The following is a 22,017-nucleotide window of genomic DNA, read 5'->3' as shown; positions in this document are numbered from 1 at the left end:
GCATGTATAAACGTACGTCATCGACCACGTGACAGACACGATGAACTCATTCTTTATATAAGGATTTCTATATAAATTTCAAAATTTTTCACAAATTCTTTATGATTTTATAACTTTTTGAAAAATTTCTCAAATTGTACAAATTGGAATACTTTCCAGAATATTGAGAAATTCGAAAAATAGTATACGATATCTTTTTTATATATGTTATAAATTCGAAAATATTTTAAAGGTATTTATTATAGTCTTCTTATATATTATAGATATTTAAAACCCACAAAAATTAAATTAATCACAAAGTGTATTTTAAAATATATTGCTCAAAATGTGATCGAGTAAATATATCATAGAATCATCGACATATAGAATAGAATATTTGGGCTGATATTCATAGTCGGTTCTTTTTATATTTAAAACTGTCTTAAATACAATATTCAACTTAAGATATCATAAGCCAATCACAAAACAGTATTAGCATCTTAAACATTACTTCAAGACAGTCTTTTCTTCTTCTTCTTAAAAGTTTCCTGTAAGGATTTTTAGCCCTCTATGATGGGGTACAGTATCATATGAAATAAGAGAGTCTTAAAATAAGAGCTATGTAAAAAAAAGCAGAATGGACAGTAACGTAAAGAAAATGCGGAGCTATCCAATTAGAATAATCCTGTCCCTCTTTTTCATAATTGGACTCCTTATGATTGATTAACTCCTGTTTCCTTTCCATTATTGTTCCATTTCGCTTCTTCCTTCTCTATCCAAACGTACCTTCAAGGTACAATTTCACAAGCCACTCAAACCGGCGGTTTCAGAGACAAAAAGGAGGATCACGGTCAAATTAATATTGTTCAATCAAATTAATAAATATCTGATGAATATCAAGTGTCAGTTTTAATTTTGAGAATCAGATAACCAATCCAAAATCGTTACTTCATTGTCTTAACTTTTATTATAAGAATATTAAAGAAAAAGAATGAAGAAAGAGATAATATTAATATACTGTATAAACATTAAAAAGTATTATAACAAAATTTACTTTAATTTGTAAAACTGTTACAACTGTAGTATAAGTATATGTTTAAAGATTGAAAATAATTTTGGCGCGCAATTGTAGAACTGTATATTTAAAATCATGCGAAAATGTTTTTTTAGCATAAGATGCAGCATAAACTGATAACTACTTTTCGTTACTGGATTCAAATTGCACTAAATTAAAAATAATTAATATTTATAAATATTTTAATAATATTTCAGGGATATTAAGATATTATATAAGTGAACATATAGAAGACCTCTATAGAATATACTCTCATAATATTAAAAAATATTATATGGTATCTTCGAAATATTATAATAACTTATTTTAATTTTTTAATAATAATCATATAACATTCTAGGAATATTTTGCGCTTATAGGGATATATTTGAACTTAAGTTGTAGACTTGAACTTAAGTTGTAAGCAACGCACAAGCCTTAGGGTATATCCACACAAACTTGCATAGCTGCATAAAGAAAATTATCCAATCACATTTTACGTTGCGTCTTTATAGGAGAAATGCGATTGGATAATTTTCTTTATGCGACTATGCAAGTTTGTATGAATGTACCTTTATCCAGAACTATCTACTATGAGTGTTTTCCATTTGATGATACAAGTCGACACAAGTGTCGTTCTATCTTCGTCACTTTCTGAATATCAACAAGGATAGAATGACATTTATGTCGACTTGTGTCAATTACGTCATCAAATGGAAAACACCCATAGAGTTTTAAGCCATAAGAAATGGACGAATCATAATCGATTATTCTCCTCGAATTCGATCGTAATTGATCAATTTTTTACAACTTAAGGCTCAAAACACCTATTATAGATCTGGGGTTAACATGAGACTGAAGCCTATTCTATAATGCACTTTTTGTTTTCCGTTTCTTGCTTTTTATCTTTTACTTTTTTCTCCTTTACAATCGTTTTATAGATAATTATATTTCTTGTTTCTTTCGAAGTACATAATTTTTATCTCGGACGACATAAAACATAAAATCGGATATGAAGCAAAAAAACAAGATGTAACGCTGATTCTGCAATAAGTCGGTAATTCTAAGTCTTATCGGTGAAGTTGACCAATAGCCAACTTGTATAACTAAGGCTGATTGGCCAACTTCAGCGATTAAGACTAAGCTTCCGACTACCAACTCATTGTAGAATCAACATAAAAAATAGAATAGCATAAAAAGCAAGAAACAGGAAACAAAAAGCACATTGTAGAATAGGCTTTATTGCAGTCTCTTGAAAACACAGCAACAAGTTGTACGTCATACGTTGTACGTTATTTAATACATCTACAACTTAAGTCTAAGAGTAAACGTTACGACAATTCTTATATTCAGACCCTAATTATTCGCGTAATACCGACACAATACTTTGTAATGTAGGTATTATATATATCGTCGGTGGTCCCCACTCTGAAGTCTGAAATATCGTCTCAAGCACGCAATCGGGAAACGATAGAAAGTAATAGTCATAAATGAGATAAAGAGCACGTAGCAAGTCGTCCAGGATTTTCACTACCATTCGATACGTGTCGTCAAAGTGGTGACGTGCTACAAATGGTGTATCGTGAATTCTTGAGAAGTAAGTGTCCGCCGTAAATTCGGTCACGGGAGCGCTTCCATCGCATTCTTGCAGACATCAGTAGTCGAATAAAACCGGGTATAAACCAAACACATAAGTGCGAACGAACACGAATGAACAATCCGTCTCGACGTAGCGGCGGTTATTTGTAGTCATTTGTTCCCCCGATGAAAATAAAAATCAGAGAGTAAGTCGAATGTAATGGGAGAGTAACAGAAGCGTAAATGCTTCTTTTACATTTCATTGTTTCAATTTTCGCCTTTTAGGTTTAGAGTTTCGTTTACGTTTCTGTTACTCTTCAATTACATCCCATTTACGCTCCAATTTTTATTTTCATCAGGGTCACGTTTGATCGCGTTTTTTCGCGAACGAGCTTCGAGTTTCACCGTGATCGACAAGTTGCGATGTGAAAGTTAAAAGAAAAAAATGAGAAGGACATTGAGTCCTTTAATAAGTGAAGAATAATTGACCAATGTAATGATGGAAATTCGAATGGACTATATTTGAGTCGTACTTATAGAATAAATTGCTGAAACGTTTTTTACTGAAAAATTGAGTTAAAAAAAATGGAGGAACTGTTTTCATAATTCTCATCATTAAAAAGTGACTGAGAGATCTAATGAAGGAATCGCAGGAGTTGCTTACTTCTTGGAAATAAATTAAGATCAAGTTTTTTTTTTAATTTACGTGAAAGTACATGTGCGCATGTGCAACAATAAGTTATACACGTGTAATTAAGGAATCGAGAATTAATAGCGAAAATACCTGAAAACTAATTTATTATTATTTTCAAAAACTATTAGGTGTTGGAATTAATTCGTAGCGTTTTACAAGTGATGGGAAGTACTTTCATTAATGTATTTTTTAATGCTCATGTGAAATAAATAACATTCTTTCATTAAAAACGCTACGAATTAATTCCAACACCTAATACTATCGTCGTTCCAATGTCATTAATACCAGTACTTTGTGCACTTCGATTTTACTTATGTAAGTAGCGAGCGCGCAGAAATTCGTGTTCATCAACACTCACTAATACTACTATATAATGACTCATGGACAGATAATCATCTAAGAATCCAGTGTCCTCATCTTCAGAAATAAATAATAATGTGATAATTTATAAAAGTAGGCTAATGAAAGTTAGCGCAGATAAACGGCACAAATTATTATTAAATAATTTAATACTCTGTAGTTGGAATGATGTCTTCTTTATTTTCAAGTAAATTCATTTTCAGATAAAGGAGACATCATTCCAACTACAAAATATTAAATTATTTCGTAATAATTTGCGCCGTTTATCTGCATTGACCTCTCATTATCCAGCAAACGAGAATGGATTAAAATGGCTTGAAATTTTTTTCTATCCGAATGCGTATTTTAAATAGCGAATACTTTTTTTGGATTTAATTGGATCCAATTGGATTCAATTAGATTTAAGTGGATGCAATTGAATTGAAAATTGCATTTTCTATTCAAAATTTTGAATTGAACAGTATTCACAATTATATGTGTTGTGCATAGAAAAAGCTAACATTATTTTTAGATTGAAAGGCATAGAGATATGCTCCATGTAAATCCTATAAATGAATAAAAATGCATTCAGGATTGAAAAGCATTCATTTTAACATTCGTGAATCAATATTTCTGAAAATCTGAATTCATTTCAATTCATTTCAATTCATTCTCGTTTGCTGGGGGTAACAATCCGTAGTTACGATCTAAAAATTTCCGGCTAAAATAAAAATTTATAAACATTTTCTTTAATTTTTGAACTATCTTAGTATATTTTGAGTCGCGAATTTTGAATCACCCTATATAAGCTGCATTCACATTCTTGAATCACTTCATCCTTGTTAAAAAAGAATACAAATAATGCTTCCGAACGTTGCGAATGTGAACCGGACTGTAACTATAGAGGTTAATGTAAGTTCAATTAATGGACGTGAAAATTTCGTCGTGAAGTCCGCGAATGAACCGATTGATGCAACGTACAGCCGTTGTTGCGAGTTGCAATTCGGCGGAAATAGCCGGTGCGTCATCATAGTGTTTATGTCGCGTAATAATTGCGCATTCGACGACAACCAATCATAACGGAAGGATTAAGAAAGTCGACGGCGGCGGTCCGAGTCGATGTATATTTAGCCTGTCGAAGTCGCAGACTTCACGGGATGCAACATTCATATCTATCGGGAACGTGTCGTCTCCCACCACGCGCCTGTCGCAATGTCGCATTCGCGTTTACCGATTATGCAATTGAGCTGTAATATTTTGCGAACGAAGAAAGTTACGCATTATCGATTATGATCGCGAATGTATGTTTCTTGCGCGACGGCGAACGCGAGGAACGAAGGCGCATGAATTCGTCGGTGCACGCGCAATGACATGCGCGTGTATGTGCATGCGTGTTTAATTAATTTTTTTGCAACGTTTCAAAAGTCACTTATTAGTCGGAGATAATGATTTGATTTCTTTCTTTACGAGAACATTCGGAAAGAGGATGTAGAAAAAGTGACATTATCTCATGACAAAATGATTTTACATTCTTATCTAATCATGTTTACTTAATTAATCTTCCGTTCTTACAGTTTTTATTGTTTATTTATATTCTTATCTCAGTTTGATATTATTCTCAGTTATTTAGCATTGAATGTTAATGCTCAGGAGATAATTATCGTATAACAGAAAGTGTTGTTGAATGTTAGTGAAACTCTCTTTTAAAGAAGCAGATCAAGATGAGTGTATTAATTAATACAATATATTTTTTATTGTTTTTAGAGAATGGCAGGTGTATATGTGATAGGACTGCTGTTGTTAGGAGGAGCAGCAGCGTGGACCGTTGATATTGCACATGACATAACTGTACATATGAATCAAGTAATATCAGTCCCATTCAGTGTACATAATAATAATAATAATAATAATATATCCAATCCACATATGTGGTATTTTAACACCGACCAACATATCGCAAAATTAAGTTCTCAATTTACAAAATCAAACAAAACTTCTTTTAGTGGTATTTTTAATATCACTGGCGTATTCCTTGGTAGGACGACATTAACGTTTACTATAACGGAAATGGGGGTAAGTGTTAAATAAATATTTCATTTTATTGTTCTCTCTCTCTCTCTCTCTCTCTCTCTCTCTCTCTCTCTCTCTCTCTCTCTCTCTCTCTCTCTCTCTCTCTCTCTCTCTCTCTCTCTCTCTTTCTCTTTAGAATAATCAAAATTTCTTTTCTTTTAGATTAAGGAGGATCAAGAAGTAGCTGTTATTACCGTAATACGAGAGGAACGCACAATAGACTCTGTATTTACTGCCAGTGTAGCAATACTTGTATCCATTTTGTATATTAATTTTGGCTGTGCTATAGATTGGAATGTATGTCGCAATACATTAAGAAGGCCAATAGGTCCAGCCATAGGTTTCTTCTGCCAGTTTCTGATCATGCCATTGGTAAATCATAAACATACAAGATGTTTCAGTTGATGTATACAGGTATTATAGGTCTGTTTTTATTCCTGCACTAAACTGCACTAGAATTGTCTTCCTTGCTTTCATCAAATTTAAACATCTACTTATCTCATTTTAAGTTTCAAAAGTGTACACTGATTCAGCCATAAAAAAACAGACCTGTGCTTAATGTACTTTTATTTGCCCTTTTGTCAGTCAGATTTTTTATGATCTTGATTTTACATTATTTCCAGTTAAGTTTTTTCATTGGATATCTTTTATTTCCTGATCATCCTGAACTGCAAATAGGCATGTTCTTCACAGGGATAAGTCCGAGTGGTGGCGCTTCTAATATGTGGACACTGTTACTTGATGGCAATCTGAATCTTTCAATCACAATGACCACTATATGTACCATTGGTGCATTTGGTAAGTAATATGTAACATAAAAGTAATTCTTGTATTCTTATATATAAAATTTTACTGTTCTTTAAAGGAATGATGCCATTTTGGGTCTTCACATTGGGTAGATATATCTTCGCACAGGGAAAAATCGCAGTTCCCTATCAGCATATCGGAACTTTCGTGATTGGTCTTATAATTCCACTGGCCATAGGATTTATCATTCAAAAAAAGTTTCCAAGAGTGTCGAAGATATTGGTTCGAGTAATGAAACCTTTCTCTGTGATTTTAATTATATTTATCATTATATTTGCCATCATGACTAATCTATATATATTTAAACTGTTTACATGGAAGGTAAGTCTATATTTTTTTTTACAAATTCACTAATATACAAATTTTTTTAATTTGATTTTTTTTTATCACAGATCATAATCGCAGGAATGGGTTTACCCTGGTTAGGCTTTACATTTGGTTTTATAATAGCGTATATTTGCAAGCAATCTCAAGCTGATATACGGGCGATTGCCATTGAAACTGGTATTCAGAATACAGGCGTAGCGATCTTTTTATTACGATTTACATTGAAGCCACCCGCTGACGACCTAACTACTGGTAAATATGTACATGAATATATGCATACACAAGTTATCTTAATCATCTAACAAAATATTTTCTGTTTAGTGGTTCCTGTATCTGCCGCAATGATGACACCGGTACCATTAGCAATTTTATTTATAATAAAATTGATTTATAAATACAAGCAAAAAAAAACGGCAAAAGGGACACTACAGTCTGCCCCGTCGTTCGAAAAACTCCAACAAACTACAAATGTTTCTACGCAATTAAATGAATCTAAATCATTTGATCGTGCAGAATAATAAATTCTTTGTTTATGCATTAATAATATATAAGAAAGAACTATATTTTTTATATATTTTATATATTAATGTTGAAAAGCTTTAAATTTTGATAAGAATGGGCTGGTTGTGGATATATCATATTATATATAATGTCTATATCTATTGTTACTTATCAAATAGTAATTTAAAATTTGTATGTTTTTTTTTATGTCGATGATGCTTATACACTAGTTTATAGCAAACAAAATAATTTAAATCGGATAGACATATAAAATTTTTGAATGCGAGCCTTGTATTTGAAAAATATTGCCTACAAAAATAATAGGGAAATCTATCTGACATACGTAATATATACGTAGTATGACTTTTATATTTTTGTATGCGATATTTTTCAAGAATACAGCTCGTGAAAACATGATATCACAAGCGAGAAAATTCCAGCACGTCAGGCTTTCAAGATAATTGAAATTTAATATTCTAAAAATGGCTTTTTTGATATTTAAAATTTTTTGTAAAGAATTCGTTCATCATCAGAATTTCAAGATGACGTCAACTATTTGAAAAAGAAATAAATATCACAAAATCTGTTTTACATATTAAATCTCAATTATTTTGAAAACCTGACGTGCTATTGAAATTTTATTTGCAGTATCGTTTTCTGCATTTAAAAATCTATAAGAAATGCATTGTGTAAATTAAAGTAATTAAAAAAGAAAAATTTTTTTTAATTAGTGTAATTGTAACAATAATTTGATTTATTTATCTATAAGGCTAATTTTATAATGTGCTTTTTGTTTTCTTGCTGTTTGTCCCTTGTCTTATTGACCAAAAAGGCAAGAGATAAACAGCAAGAAATAGGAAACAAAGAGCACATTGTAGAATTAGTCTACTAAAAGTATAGCGAAAAACAATTCTTATTTATTGAACAAAGATGTTTGTTAAATATTTTGTAAGTGTTGTGAAAATCTCATTTGCATTTATATATTTTTTGAATTCGAAAAGAAATTAAAGAATTGTACTTTTTTAAGCTTGTTTTTTATTACGGAATGTCTAGAAAACTGTGTTTTTAAGCATAGAATTTGTATTGGTCCAACAAACAAACGCAATATTGAAAATATTCAAATGCGACATCAAAATTAATTTAACGCAATATCAAAAATATTAATTCAAGCGCATCGTTAAATTTATAAGTTTCGATGAGGATGAATTTAGAAAATGATTCTGAGCGAAATTGATTTCAAAAATTCGCGCCCGTCGCTACCAGCGCCATCATCTAACGAATTGAATACAGCAACATTTGCACGGCAGCGTGCACAAGTTTGAAAATCCGTCGCGCTAATGTAACTAAATCAATTCGATACGTTTTGTATAAACTTCATTATAGCAATTACAATAGCTCTTTCACGAGAAATCTCGCCGTATAATGAATTAATCGTCATACATTTCGTTCAATAATTTTGCGAAGCAAAAATAACGTTTTTATCATCACCGCAGTTATACCAATCGATTATTACTTCCTAAAATCTTGAGCATGTAACAACAATATCAATTCGATTCATTTTTCTCACCTCTCTACGTAAATAAAAAAAAAACATCTCGCGGACAAATAATTAACATCTTGATCTCATTTAAAATCACGAGAAAATTTACTTTTGTCGAATAACTCATTATCTTCCAAGTCATAGCAATCGTGACATTTGTGAGCGAACGAGCTGAAGTTGGCCATCCTGCACCATTTTGTACTCGCGTGCCCACTGTTCGTCGCCGCCCGTTCTTGCTGCTAACTTCAGCGTACATGGTTTCAGTTTACAGTGCCGAGACTGTCGAGATTGATCGAGTCTCGGGAAGGCTTGGAAGTGTGAAACGAGTGGGCGAGCGATTTGGATTTCTGTGATCTCGCTTTGATTGAGGATGCAGTCTGATCACGTCGGTCGACGACACGTAGATTGGTAATCGCGATATAGTGTTTTCGGCCTAGGTGTACAACTGTGACGCGCGCATTCTAGCAAATAAGAACGGGAGAGAGAGAGAGAGAGAGAGAAAGAAAGAAAGAAAGAAAGAAAGAGAAAAGGTGGGAGGGAGAGAGAGTGAGATATAGACGAGCGAGGACGGAGCATGCGACCGCGCCTCTGCGACGTTACTCGGCGTGTCGATGAGGATGGGAAGTGCGCCGACGACGACGAGGACGAGGGACATAAGTGAGTCAGGGATAACGTCGTTGCAGTACGTCGTGCGGTGCTGCATCATCATCGCTTAGGAATGGTATCGCCATCCAAGCACCAATATCAGCAGCAGCAGCAGCAGCAGCAGCAGCAACAACAGCAACAACAGCAACTCAGACAACCGTCGAGAGAAAACAAGTTCGATCTGCAACGAAAGTCAGGTAAGTCCTGGAACGAGTAATTCCGTATTGCATAATAACCGCCGTGCCGGCTGTTTAGCCGTTAATGGACATTATGTAGAGACGTTTGCACGACTGTGTTTGACACACGTTACGTGCCTGTCTCTCTACCCAGACACACACGTACATGTACATACACAAATACACGCCGAGGGATCACTGAGAGTACTCGGAGTATCTTTATCGGCGAAGAGACTAAAGAGACGGGTTGTTACGTACATATTGTTACGTGTTGTCACTGAGGAACTCGAGTTGTTTTACAGAAGACCGAGATGCCTTCCAAATTTGTCATAGCTTGGACGCTACATGCAAATTAATGGAATCTTTGCCGATGCTGAAGCCAGTACTCTGAGCGATCACCAGCGTTTCCTTCGCTGTACAGTGCAAATAGTAATGATGATTCATTTTATATATCCCGTCTTATAGTACGTTCTCTGGATGTGAGTAACAAGACTGTTATTATCGCTTGATTAGAGGCTGCACCAATTCGTCTGTATCATGTGATTTGTACAGCGGTTGGTACGAATGTAAGACAGCAACTAAAATATTATAAGTGGACGCTTCTTGTAATGTATTTCTCGGGAAAAAAAAAATCCGTGGAAAATATTTCTAATGCTCTACACGCTCAGTTGATTCATTTGGGATCGATAATAAATTGAAAAAAAAAAAAAGAAAAAAAACTTTGTCACGCCTCAACGCGTCTACAGGTGTGACAAAACAATCATTGGCATTGATCGCAATGAAAAACTTAGTAAGATTTTTAAAACTTTTTTTTTGTAGATATTCGTATACGAAGGGGCCTGCAACCTTTGGAGCAGAAGTCGTTCTATTTGGACATAAAGAACCATGCTATTGCGACCAAGCTAGAGGCACAGATCAGGGAGTTGGGTGGTGTGAGTTTACATTTTCATCTCCCGTTTGTTCGATGCTGCGTTAGAGTAGCTCTGGTAGCCCGTAACCCACGTTTCCCGCTTCGTTTCTAGCCGCTTATCGATTTGTCGGAGCGTTTTGGTGTATTTCGGGCGAGTGTGCGAGCCCCTCTCTCACTTTCTCCACCTGCCTCTCTTTCTGTCTTCTCCCCTCTTTCTTTCCCTCTCTCGCTCATCCCCCCCGTCCCTCCCTCCCGTTCTTCTCTTCCCGCCATTTTCGATCACTATGCCTACGGCCGCTTCGACGTAACGCCCGCTCGAATCTGCGCTCGCTCCCCTACAGAGAGCGCGACGCACACATATACATGTACACGTGCACGTGCACGCGCGCGCGCGAAACGAGAAAAAATTCGAATGTCCGTCTCTTCGCGACCGATGCGCTCTCCGGCCATTCAAACCAACCTCGTTGCCACGCGATATTACGGAGTACGCGCGCGATTATCGAACTGATTTCGGAAACAACTCGGAACGGCAAACTCGATCCCGAAAAGTTTCGCGCACGGACCTTACCAGGTCACTCTAATGACTCGCGAATCTCGCGTGATTTTTCCGAGTTAACTTACTGACAATTTAAATTTACCTTTTGCCCTACTTATGACAGAAAATTATTGATATGATGCATTCACGAGACAACATATTTTTGGTAAAAAGGAAATCGTTTTGTTCTTCTGTTATATATAGTATGTATGTCCTATTTTATATTTATATATATATAAAACAGGGTGTCTCACAACTACCGAATTTTTTCTTAAGGACATATTCCTGAGATAATTTTGAAACGAAAATTCTAATACGAAAATGTCGAGACTATAATAATTTTTTGAATTATAAACTAACTTTAAATGCTTATAAGTAAAAAATCATTTTACTTTTAGAACCTCTATTATTATTTTTGGATTCTTTTGAACATTTTAAGACGAAAATCCTAATACGAAAATATTGAGGCTATAATAGTTTTCGAATTACACACTATCTTTAATTAATTATAATTCAAAAACTATTGTAACCTCGACATTTTTGTATTAGGATTTTCGTCTCAAAATTACCTCAAGAATATGTTCTTAAGAGGAAATTCGGTAGTTGTGAGACACCCTGTATATTCTATTATATATATATAGTATGAAATTGTTAGCAGTACTTTATATATACATATCTCTTATTACAGAAGAATATGCACAGTATTATAAAGGGAATTATCAAGAGACAATTTTTATTTTCGCTTGACAGCTAATCGCGTTTATTTTTACTTCTATTTTGTAACTAGGTCATAACAATACGTAACAGTAACCTCCGATAGAAAAAAATATGTTCGTTCGTTATGCCAAAAAGTTGTGCTATAACTTATCCTCGGTTTGCTAATGTTCGATTAATTCCTCGCAATCTTGACTGCTCCAGTTCATATATTTTTAACGTACTATAAGCTGCATTTAACAAAAAAAAAACAGCTCTGCAACCGTTGTAAAATTCTTTAATATGATTGGTTTATACATATAGATCCAATAAGGAATTAAGGGCAAGACTAATCATGTTAAGGAATTTTACGATAGTTACAAAGCTGCTTTTTCAGCTGAATGCAGCTATTTATCAACATGATCACATTCATATGAATTTTCTAATTTCACACAGACTGTACCAGAATCGTTTTCCATAAACGTTGGCCTACTCGCGCTCATGTGATCCATATGAGTCGCGCAAACCAGTGCCGTGAAGTTGTCTCCTTCAACCGCGTTTACCGCACCATCCTCCTTTTTTTTCTTTCTTATTCTCCGAAGGCGATACTCGTTTTACTTGAAGCGCGCGTCCGGAGAAAAAGAGACGGATGAGCCAAGCTCGCGCGGCGCGGGGCTGACCCTCGCGGACGTGACCGAGCATTGCGTGCGAGGAAGCGGGTTTCCATGCGTCCGTGTCCGCGCCGGCTGTGTCTTTTCACGCGAGGCGATAACACACATCGTTGCCGCGCTGTGCCACGCCGTGCGCGCGGGGGCTACGCCCTAAATTCAAGCCGCTCTCGGCAACGTTCGCGTCGCTTTAGCGACGACGCGACGTTAGCCGCATACGTATGTATATTACTTCGACGGACGTGGTTCCCGACCGAACGATTTTTCTGTTGACAAACAATTCCCGCGGCGAACTTCGCCGTCCCGCGCCATCTTCAGAGTGATACGCGAAGCTCACGACTTCAAAAAGAAGAAGGGGGGGAGACGAAGTAGGAAGAAAAAAAGAGACGGGAAGCGAATGCAAGAGGTAAAAAATTCGCGCATCGTACCGGACGTTTGCACGCGTATGAAGAGTAGATAATATACGTTTCTCCATGCGGGCCGATGATTTTGTAACGTAGTATCTGTAGAGTCGAGAATTTTCCTTGTGGAGTTAATCCTATAACTTTTTTCCTAGAAAACATGAAAAGTGAAAATATTGATGTATTGTGTGTATACATAAGGATGCATGTTTTTTATTTCTGCATTAGAATTTTCTTTCTTGCTTTCGTCAAATATTAAATATATACCTATTTCATTTCAGCCTGGGTTTTTATTATATTATCTAGTTAACTTGTGATTTAGACTATATTCACTTGGTGATGATATAAAAATAATAATTTTCTAGCTATGATTAATCACTAAATTATAATAGTTTTGTAGTCCCGTAATTTTTAAAATTATTCAAAATCATTAGTGATTAATCGTAGCCAGAAAATCATAATTTTTATATCAAGTAAATATAGTCTAAACTACAAGTTAACTAGATAATGAAAAAACTAGGCTGAAATGAGATAGGTATATATTTAATATTTAATGAAAGCGAGAAAGAAAATTTTAATGCAGAAATAAAAAACATGCATCCTTATGTATATACACAACACATAAATAAAAAAAACATTAATAGATAGAAAAACACAATTTTTATATTATCATCAGATTAAGTCTAGCCATGAATTAAACAGCAAATGAAAAATCTTTAAATTTCACAAGTGTATACTTAATATTACTTCAGCCATAAAAAAACCAGATATATTCACACATAAAAATGTTCACGTTTCCTCTCTAGAGAAAAAGTTGTATAATTACTCCGTGGGATTAGAAAAAAGAATTTGAGAAATTGAAATTAATTATTAAAGAAAAATGATATAACATACTCTAGAGATGTAAATAAATTTCATGTGTATCTAAACATACCGCGACATTTTCTTCAGTAATATATATCTCGCTTGATATATCTATCAAAAATATACAAATAATAAAACGGCATTTTGTAAGCTCCAGATCGTTTTTATTGCCTTAACGTCCAACGGGGAATGAACAGAACGAGCTAATTCTTCGCGACGCGGAGAACACAAGTACAAAGTCGCCTCGCAACGGCATATTAATAGAACAGCTGTCAAACGTATGATCGACGTTACGAATCGTTGCAGAGATTCATTGTTGTTCATTGTCTGTTGACAAACAAATCGCGGAGAAACCGGCGCGCCTCGCGCCATCTGAAGGACCGCGGGGGGAATCGTTTTCTGCGTTATCTACTGTACGCGCGAAAATTTCGAAAAGTCAAGTCTTGTGGCGAGGGGAGAATGGCGGCGTCGCGCGGTGCGACGCGACGCGACGCGACGCGACGCGCCCGACGAGCGACGGAGCGACGACGCGAACGGACGGGAGTCGCGCGCGTGTCCTCGCCGTCGACGTCGGGCGCGAGAGGAGTGGACTTGCGCGCCGTCTCCAGGCCCCCATGCCAAGCTGCTAACGGCGAATAGCCATTTTGTGCGTGACAGTTGTCCGCCACGAGCCAACAAGCATCGGTCGCAGCGAGTGCGTCGTGCGAATTAAAAGTGGCGTCGCGTCTCGTAGTTGTTTCTATTCGGCCGTCCTCCCGTCCGTCCGTCCGTTTTGTCGGAACACCCCTTTGTCGCGCTTCATCAACACAACGTATCCCAGTACTCCGAATACTCCCAATGTGCTTGGCATAGATCGTGCATTCTCGGCCGTTGAGTCGCCGTCGAATCGAATCGAAGCGGAGCATAGCATAGCGGTTGGTCGCGCGTCGCTGGCGTTTGACAGGCGACGAGCGCTCGTGACTTTCGAGGACGCGAACGCGTCCTCGCTCGAGTCCGCCGTGTCGAATGCGCCGTCGCCGCCGTCGCGAACGTCGCCACTCACGCCGGGGACCGCTCCACGTGTCTCCTCGCGTCTACCTCCCGGTGCCTTGGACGAGGGACAGCTGGCGGCGGCCGACGCTCCGTGTAATATTATTAGAACAACGCTATGCGACCGGCAGCGAGCGGCGAGTGGCGGCATCAGCTACATGAAGACCAGTCGTGGCGGCACGCGCCGCGCGCCTTCCCAGCCGAATCGCGTTCCTCTCTGTATTCTCTGTAACGATCGGCCCCCGTCGTCGCCGTCACTGCCACCGTCACCATCACCGTCACCGTCACTGCCGCCGTGTTGCTCGCCCGAGGAAAGCCGCGAAATCACTTGACGTCAGCGTAACACGATGTGACCGTGTGTCCCCCAGGCATCGCGCATCACACTTGCACACGTATGTATGTGTACATTGTGCTCGCGCAGCGACGTTTTACTCGTTGCGCAAACGATAAACTTCCTCGAAAGTTGTCGGACTGTCTCTGTCACTATCACTCGTATGCACGCTCGCTTGCGAGACGCCTGGAGCGACAACTCGATCGCGCGGACTCGATCCGACAGATCGCCAAGGTCTCCTTTGTCTGTATTGGAGAAGCTTAAGAAGCCTAGGTAGAAGTCCCCTCCTTCTCTCTCCCTCCGAGTTTTGCTTGGAAACAATGTGATCTGTTGTGTATGTTAGTTTGATCATTTGAATCTGTATCTTATGCTTGTACGTACTTACCTGTCCGCTTCTGCTATAACTCTACATTTCTTTCTTATATCTTACCTGATTTCTTCTTTCAACTTGACATCGTTTATTTTTAGGCGATCGAATTGTTTCTAGTACGCAGTGTGAATCTTATAGCCAGCGATAGAATAGACAAGGCAGGTCATACAAACTTTGAGAGACCTAGATGGGCTTGCATCAGTGGTGGCAGCGGAGGACTCCGCTCACTGAGAAGCATCGAAATCCCAACTCCCACACCCCCAACACCGTTACTAAGTTCTGAATGCCCCTCGTCCAACTCTACTCTGCGGGGTCAAACTACCCAAAGATCTGTAAGTATCAAACATTACAGGAGATAAGTTATGTTAAACATTCAATCGTATCGTATAAAAACTGCTGTTAATATTGTAATAAAAAAAAATCGATACTATCTGTCATTTTATTACTGTACATTTTCTTCATCAACATATTAGTACTGGATGAAGCATGTGGCGAAATCTCTTTGATCTTTTATTTTGATGGAAGTAGAAAAAGAAAGATAAATATATGGACACAACACAGAATTCTTTTTCTATATATATTATCCTATCGAATTTTCAGAAAGAAAGAGAGAAAGAGAGAAAAGGAGAATGGTAATATATTCTTCCTCCAACTCTTTCTAGGTATCAAGATGGTTCCGATGCTATGTTGCAACTCAGTACTATACTATATTGATGATTTTCTTGATATTGCTTGATCTTTTATAAATATTACGTAGTGTTTCTCGTATGGAAATAAATTGCAAATCAGTACTCCAATGATACAATAATTTCAAAATTGTTTTATATTTCTAACTTGATAGAAATCGCGGGTGGATGCAATGTTGGAACGTGCTCTGACGCAGCCACAACAGTGTTCCGTGGATCCACTAAACAACGCCCACAGTTGGGGAATTCCTATTTGGACAACGGATAAGCTTCAGGCTTGGCTTGACAAGATCTATGAATCTATCAAGAATACTTCTCACGTGAAGCAAATTAATCAGCATAACTTGACGAGAGTCAAACATTTGAAAAGACCATACGTCAAATTCGACTCTGTTTACAAGTAATTATCATTACTATACGGCATTTTAATTCTATATATATCTGTCTTTGTATTTATAAAATTCACATATTACATTTCTATTTATAGAGCTACCAGACCTGTGTTTCTGGAATTATCGTCGTGGCCCACATTAAACTTCGACGGTGATCCTGGTTCGTGTCCTTTCGACACAAAAAAGCAAGAAAAACGAGAAAGCAAATTGATAAACAAAGAGGTCAAGGAGAATAAGAGGAATATTGAATCTATAAATAAGGCAGAGGTACATTATACCTATTATATGAAGCATAGCACATCGATAAACAATAAAGTCATTTAATCGAATTTCTATATTAAGAAAATAATGATTAAATTTTGTTCGCATGGACAGGGTAAAGAAATGACTCGGAGACCTCGTGCCACCGCTGCACGTGCCCGCAGAACGGAACAGCTGGTAGCTGGTTATTGCGAACTTTGTCGTATTCATTATGAGGATTTGTCGAAGCATGTGCAAAGCGAGCAACATTTGAATTTTGAGGGGAACGATGACAATTTTTTGTCGTTGGATACATTAATCAACGCGGGCGCCAATGTGGAAGCGTTCTTAAAATTAAACAGAACAAAGGATATCGTGTAAGTATTCATAAATAAAAAATAAAATCTTACATAATTCACTTTTTAATTTAATTTTTTATTGGAGTTTAATATTTGTTGTATGTAAAAAGAATCATTCATATTTGCAATATAATATGTATCATGTATAAACAGTTATTGTTTGTATTTCGGATAACAATTTATTTTTGTCTGTTACTTTATAGGAAAGACTGTGACTTATTTCCCAATGGAGATGGTAATCTTCATAATGTATTGCCTGAGGAAAAAGTTAACAAAAACACCAAAACTTTAAATAACTTTACTGTCGACGGGATAAAAATGGTGAATGGTGCGCGTAGAAATCTTAATTTAAAATTAAGTTCATCGCATAATCTGCGTGCTCGTATCTCGAAACACGAGAGCGGACATCTTCTCAGATCTAAGGGCAGTCCATGGCATGAGGTCGACAAGAGCGAGAAATTGTATGACAAATTAGAAGGTTTTACCATCAAAAAGCGCTCAAAAGGTACTATCTGGATCGAGGAAGATGACCCGGATGAAAAGTACACGGAGAATATCCTTAAGGAACCCAAGCAGGAAGACTACAAAATCAGACCGTTCTCGAACAATACCGAGTTTTATAACAGTAAGGAAGATAATATCAATAATAAACATAGTAATCTGGATCCACCAAAATTACAATCGGTCGTACATAGAAATGCGCAAAATGGTATTGTAAATTCGCGTCACATATCGGAGGATCCAGATTATCTTAATAATAAAAACGAATATAATGGTGATGAAAACGTAAGTGTTGTGGAGTGTACGATAAAAGAAGTCGATGTAGTTGATAATAATTACATTGTTGGAAGCAAAGACGATCCGTTTCAGAGAGACAATTGTGCGTTGCAAGCAGAAAAGATGACAACTGATGCGAGAAAGTTTTCGTTGAATGATGCCAATGAGATTGTTTGCAATGGGCATAACGACAAGAGCGAACAAAGGGACCTGAAAACGTCGCAAGGAGAGAATACTCGTCACATGAAGTCTAAGCATCCGCGCATGAATCGGAGGGGTGGCAGAAATATCAGAGGTCGATGTCGAGCTCGACTATCGGTGGAAGAACGTTTGATAGAGGATAATCGTGCCTATTACAAAGTGGAAGTGTTGGGTAACAAGCTGCGATCGAGCGCGGTGCCAGGCAGTAATTCGCAACATGCGACATTGAAGGACGGGGAGAGCGAAGAGAAGAAGGAGGCGCCATCCAATGAAAAGCCGGTAGTAGTGCGATTTAAGCGTGTGAGGAAATCAGAATTATCTTTGTTGAGTGATGAGGCGGAATCCTTCATGTTCGGTGAGCCAAAGCGAGACGATTCCAGCGAGCGAACCAGTGACAGCGAGCAGAGTAGCGTGCTGCCAAGAGATACGGAAAGCGAGCCTAACGACACTATCAATTCATCTATATCGCTGAATTCATCGTTAAATTCCAGTTCCATTAAGCAAGAGATTATCGAAGAAGACTCGCAGGATTCCATGCACCTAGGCAGAGCAAGGAAAAGAAGACGCACACAGGCCGAAGCGTTCATCAAAGACAATACCGACTACTACAAATTCGAGACACCTGGCAGCAGGTTAAGGTACCAGGCTCCATTGACTGGTGTTAAAGACACTGCCATGGATGGTGGTAGGGAACACGGGACGGCGAAGAGATTGACACATGAACCGGAAGATTGCAAGTTGCAGGCCGACGGCGTTGTCCAGAAAATTTATCCGTCCAAGCCATCGGCAGAGATCGAGAAGATGCAGTTCTCTTTTGAATCTATACCTATGTCTGAGCCGTGGTATCAAACGTATCAGCGTCAGGACACAGGCGCCGAATTTTGGCATTGTTTCAGCGAATGCGAGGAGATGAAGCCATTTCTTCTGCCGTACGAGATTGAAAACTTTCACGAAACGTTAATGAAAGCACAGAGCAGAATCGAGAACAGTAGGAGGAGAGGCCGAGGTCGCGGTATAGGATGTATGGGACGCTCGCCAAGAAAGAGTCCGCGTTGTCATGCATCCACGTTGGCGATTATGTCTACCATAATCCGTAAAAAGGAACAACAATCGACTCTGCCTACGATAGAAGAATCGTCACCCGTCAGATCGCGCATAAACACACCCAAGTTCGAACAAAAACCAGATCTCAAATTGGATGTGGACGAGGAGATAAAAGAGATAGCGAAGACGATCGACGAGATGTTGTGCGCGAAAGGTATGACCGAGTTGGACGACTCATTTGAGCCCGATGTCGACTTGGCGCAAGCCGATGGTTTTTGTCAAACGAACTTACCAAAAGGTGCACCACCGAATCTACTGGAATTGCTCGACAACTGTCAAGACATTACCAACTGTCTGGAAAATAATTCATCGTGTGCTAGTTCAGAATGTGGTGAGGTAAACGCGGACATTCCGTTGAAACGACGGAAACGAAGAAAAAATCGGACTGGTTGGCCGGTCGGTAATAAGATGAAGAAGAAAATACAACCAAACAACAAAATATTGACGGATTGCGACCAGGAATCATTGGCGGAGAAGAAGTTCTATTCTGATTTTTCTAGACGTCACACGTTGAGCACAGAGAGGATAGATTCTCACGCGGTAACAACGTCGACGAACAACGCGTTACCGATGGTTGCAGAACGATTAGGTGTCAGTCAGAAAAACGATGACGACGCTTCGTTGGAAACCTGTACTACGTCTAAAAAATCGTATCACGAGACGCTCGCGAAAAAGGACAAAAACATAGAGGCTGCCAGCGGTGACAATATGGGCCTATCAGCGAGTACGGACAACTATAAGAAATCCGTCTCGGAAAACGCCTGTGACGATGGGACGAATAAAACTCATCTATCGAACAAAGATTATCCATGTAGAAAAGATTTATCGGAAATTAAGGTCTTGGAAAACGATTCAGGTAACGATGAGAATCACGAGAATCAGAAGAATTTGTTAAGCAGAAAGGATGTCAATACGATCACCGAGAACTTGATCGCAAAATCGTCGCATATTAAAAAGCAACGACAGCGCGAGCATGTCACCGTTACTAGTGCCGATAGCTGCGAATTACGAGACACGGAGATCGAGAATCAGGACAATCTGCAGTTACAGTGTAGAAAAGAGGAGACCGGTATAGTTCCTAAGAAACACCACAATTCTAATTCTGAGTTGTCGTCGAAGCGACAGCTCCGCGGCGGCAATTGTGAGGAGAACTCGTCCGACACGGGGGAATTGTTGAAACGTCGTCACGGTATTGTATTCGCCACGACGAGGCGCGGTCGGATAGGCTCGCGAAAGCGGATTTACCCCAAAAAACGTCAATCGAGAACGACTGTCACCCGCAACAATGCCAATTTGTCATCCGATCGCGTCGGGATGATATACGAGGACGAAAATTGTAAAAAGGATGCCTACTTGAGTATTACGTCGTGTAATAAGAAACAGCCACCAAGCTCTGGGGTGCGCGGCAGTGTAAAGCGTAAAAGTGAAGCCATTTCATCGTCAGATAACATCCAAGAATCGTCCAATCCGTCGATAGATCAATGCGCCTTGTCGGAGCGCATCAGTCCGTCGATAATATCGTCCAGCGATCTTGAGCAGCGTCGTTCTAGCATCGAGTTTCAACCAGTCGTACGAATGATGAAGATCGACGATCAAATAGACATAGATCACGGTATACTGTCGACGGTGACGGTGGCGAGTAATAGACGGTTGAGAAGTTCTGTCGGCTCGCGATCGAATCCCAAGCCACCGAAGAAGCGTGTTAAGTCCGGTCGCGGGCATTTTGGACGGTGGTTGAAGAATAGCTGAAGACCTGGAGAACGAAAAAGACGAAGAAGAAAGAGGCTGTACTTCGGCTTAGATTTCAACGGTGGTCATTTATCGATCTCACGATCCGATATCTCGTTCTACCAATGTGTACATTGTGTATAAAAATATTATTTGTGTACGTAGAATAGTATTTAACATGCATCATAGTATTATATATATATATATGTATACACACATACACACACACACACACACATATATATATATGTATATATATATATATTCTCTCTTTAGTGATATCATTCTACTTAGTGACGTTCTTTCAGGTGGTTAATTTTAACACTCCCCACCCGCGGTATATCCTACTGTGTACATACTTTAGATGCGGTCATTGTGTTCTCAGAGACAGAACAATTACATCTTTTTTACTAGTACCATGTCGTTCCTTATTTTCTATTTCTTTTTTCTTTCTCGTCGTTTCATACAAACGAAAATTGTGAACCATTTTGATGATAGTCGTTTCATTCAGATCATGATTAAGAATTATTTTTATTTAGAGTATGTTATATTTTAGAGTGCGCAAGACTGCATACAGCTTTATAACATTGTAATCACAGATGTACACACACCACACGTACACACACACACACACACACACACACACACACACACACACACACACACACGTACATATACATACAGACACGCACACATATGTTCCGTTATATTGTGTATATTATTAAAGATAATATTCTATATTTTCAATTCTCCAGTATATCCAAATATACATTATTTCAAGCAGAATTGCTGTAAGCCGCTCATGAGTTCAGAAAGAGAAATTATTATTAAAGATATACAAATTTTCCATTAAAAATCATTTCATTACACTTTTTTCCATATCTCCCTTAGAGAGAGAAAGAGAGAGGGAGGGAGGGGGGGAGAGAGAGAGAGTACAAATTAAATTGTACAAGTCTATAACTAACTGATCAACAAGTTCAATAGACTGATTTAATTTCAAGTTTAGTGTTCTTTATCTT

At 38.0% G+C, this 22,017-nt stretch overlaps 2 protein-coding genes across 8 annotated transcripts; both read left to right on the top strand.

Moving 5' to 3' along the window:
- The first annotated feature begins 2,346 nt into the window (after positions 1–2,346).
- On the top strand, positions 2,347–8,375 carry LOC105151017 (ileal sodium/bile acid cotransporter). Of its 6 annotated transcripts, none has more exons than XM_011064463.2 (7): positions 2,347–2,630; positions 5,409–5,717; positions 5,877–6,086; positions 6,338–6,512; positions 6,580–6,842; positions 6,914–7,100; positions 7,170–8,375. In XM_011064463.2, exons 2-7 carry the CDS (start codon positions 5,412–5,414, stop codon positions 7,364–7,366), a joined length of 1,338 nt encoding a protein of 445 aa, XP_011062765.1. In that variant the 5' UTR covers positions 2,347–2,630; positions 5,409–5,411; the 3' UTR covers positions 7,367–8,375. The 6 variants fall into 6 exon arrangements, with proteins under 6 accessions (XP_011062765.1, XP_011062792.1, XP_011062783.1 ...); XM_011064490.2 differs by lacking the exon at positions 2,347–2,630 and adding an exon at positions 2,691–2,708; XM_011064481.2 differs by lacking the exon at positions 2,347–2,630 and adding an exon at positions 2,691–2,817.
- Positions 8,376–9,102: 727 nt separating this feature from the next.
- LOC105151055 (uncharacterized) lies at positions 9,103–21,854 on the top strand. Of its 2 annotated transcripts, XM_011064528.2 has the most exons (7): positions 9,103–9,731; positions 10,530–10,642; positions 15,610–15,843; positions 16,353–16,597; positions 16,685–16,856; positions 16,965–17,206; positions 17,392–21,854. In XM_011064528.2, exons 1-7 carry the CDS (start codon positions 9,608–9,610, stop codon positions 21,017–21,019), a joined length of 4,758 nt encoding a protein of 1,585 aa, XP_011062830.1. In that variant the 5' UTR covers positions 9,103–9,607; the 3' UTR covers positions 21,020–21,854. The 2 variants fall into 2 exon arrangements, with proteins under 2 accessions (XP_011062830.1, XP_087261010.1); XM_087404884.1 differs by lacking the exons at positions 9,103–9,731; positions 10,530–10,642 and adding an exon at positions 14,298–15,202.
- Positions 21,855–22,017: the final 163 nt, after the last annotated feature.

This window comes from Acromyrmex echinatior, chromosome 3 (assembly GCF_024713525.1).
Source record: "Acromyrmex echinatior isolate Ae372 chromosome 3, ASM2471352v2, whole genome shotgun sequence".
Taxonomy (NCBI): Eukaryota; Metazoa; Arthropoda; class Insecta; order Hymenoptera; family Formicidae; genus Acromyrmex; species Acromyrmex echinatior.
Note: the sequence above shows the minus strand (reverse complement) of the source record. Positions and strands in the feature narration are given on the sequence as shown.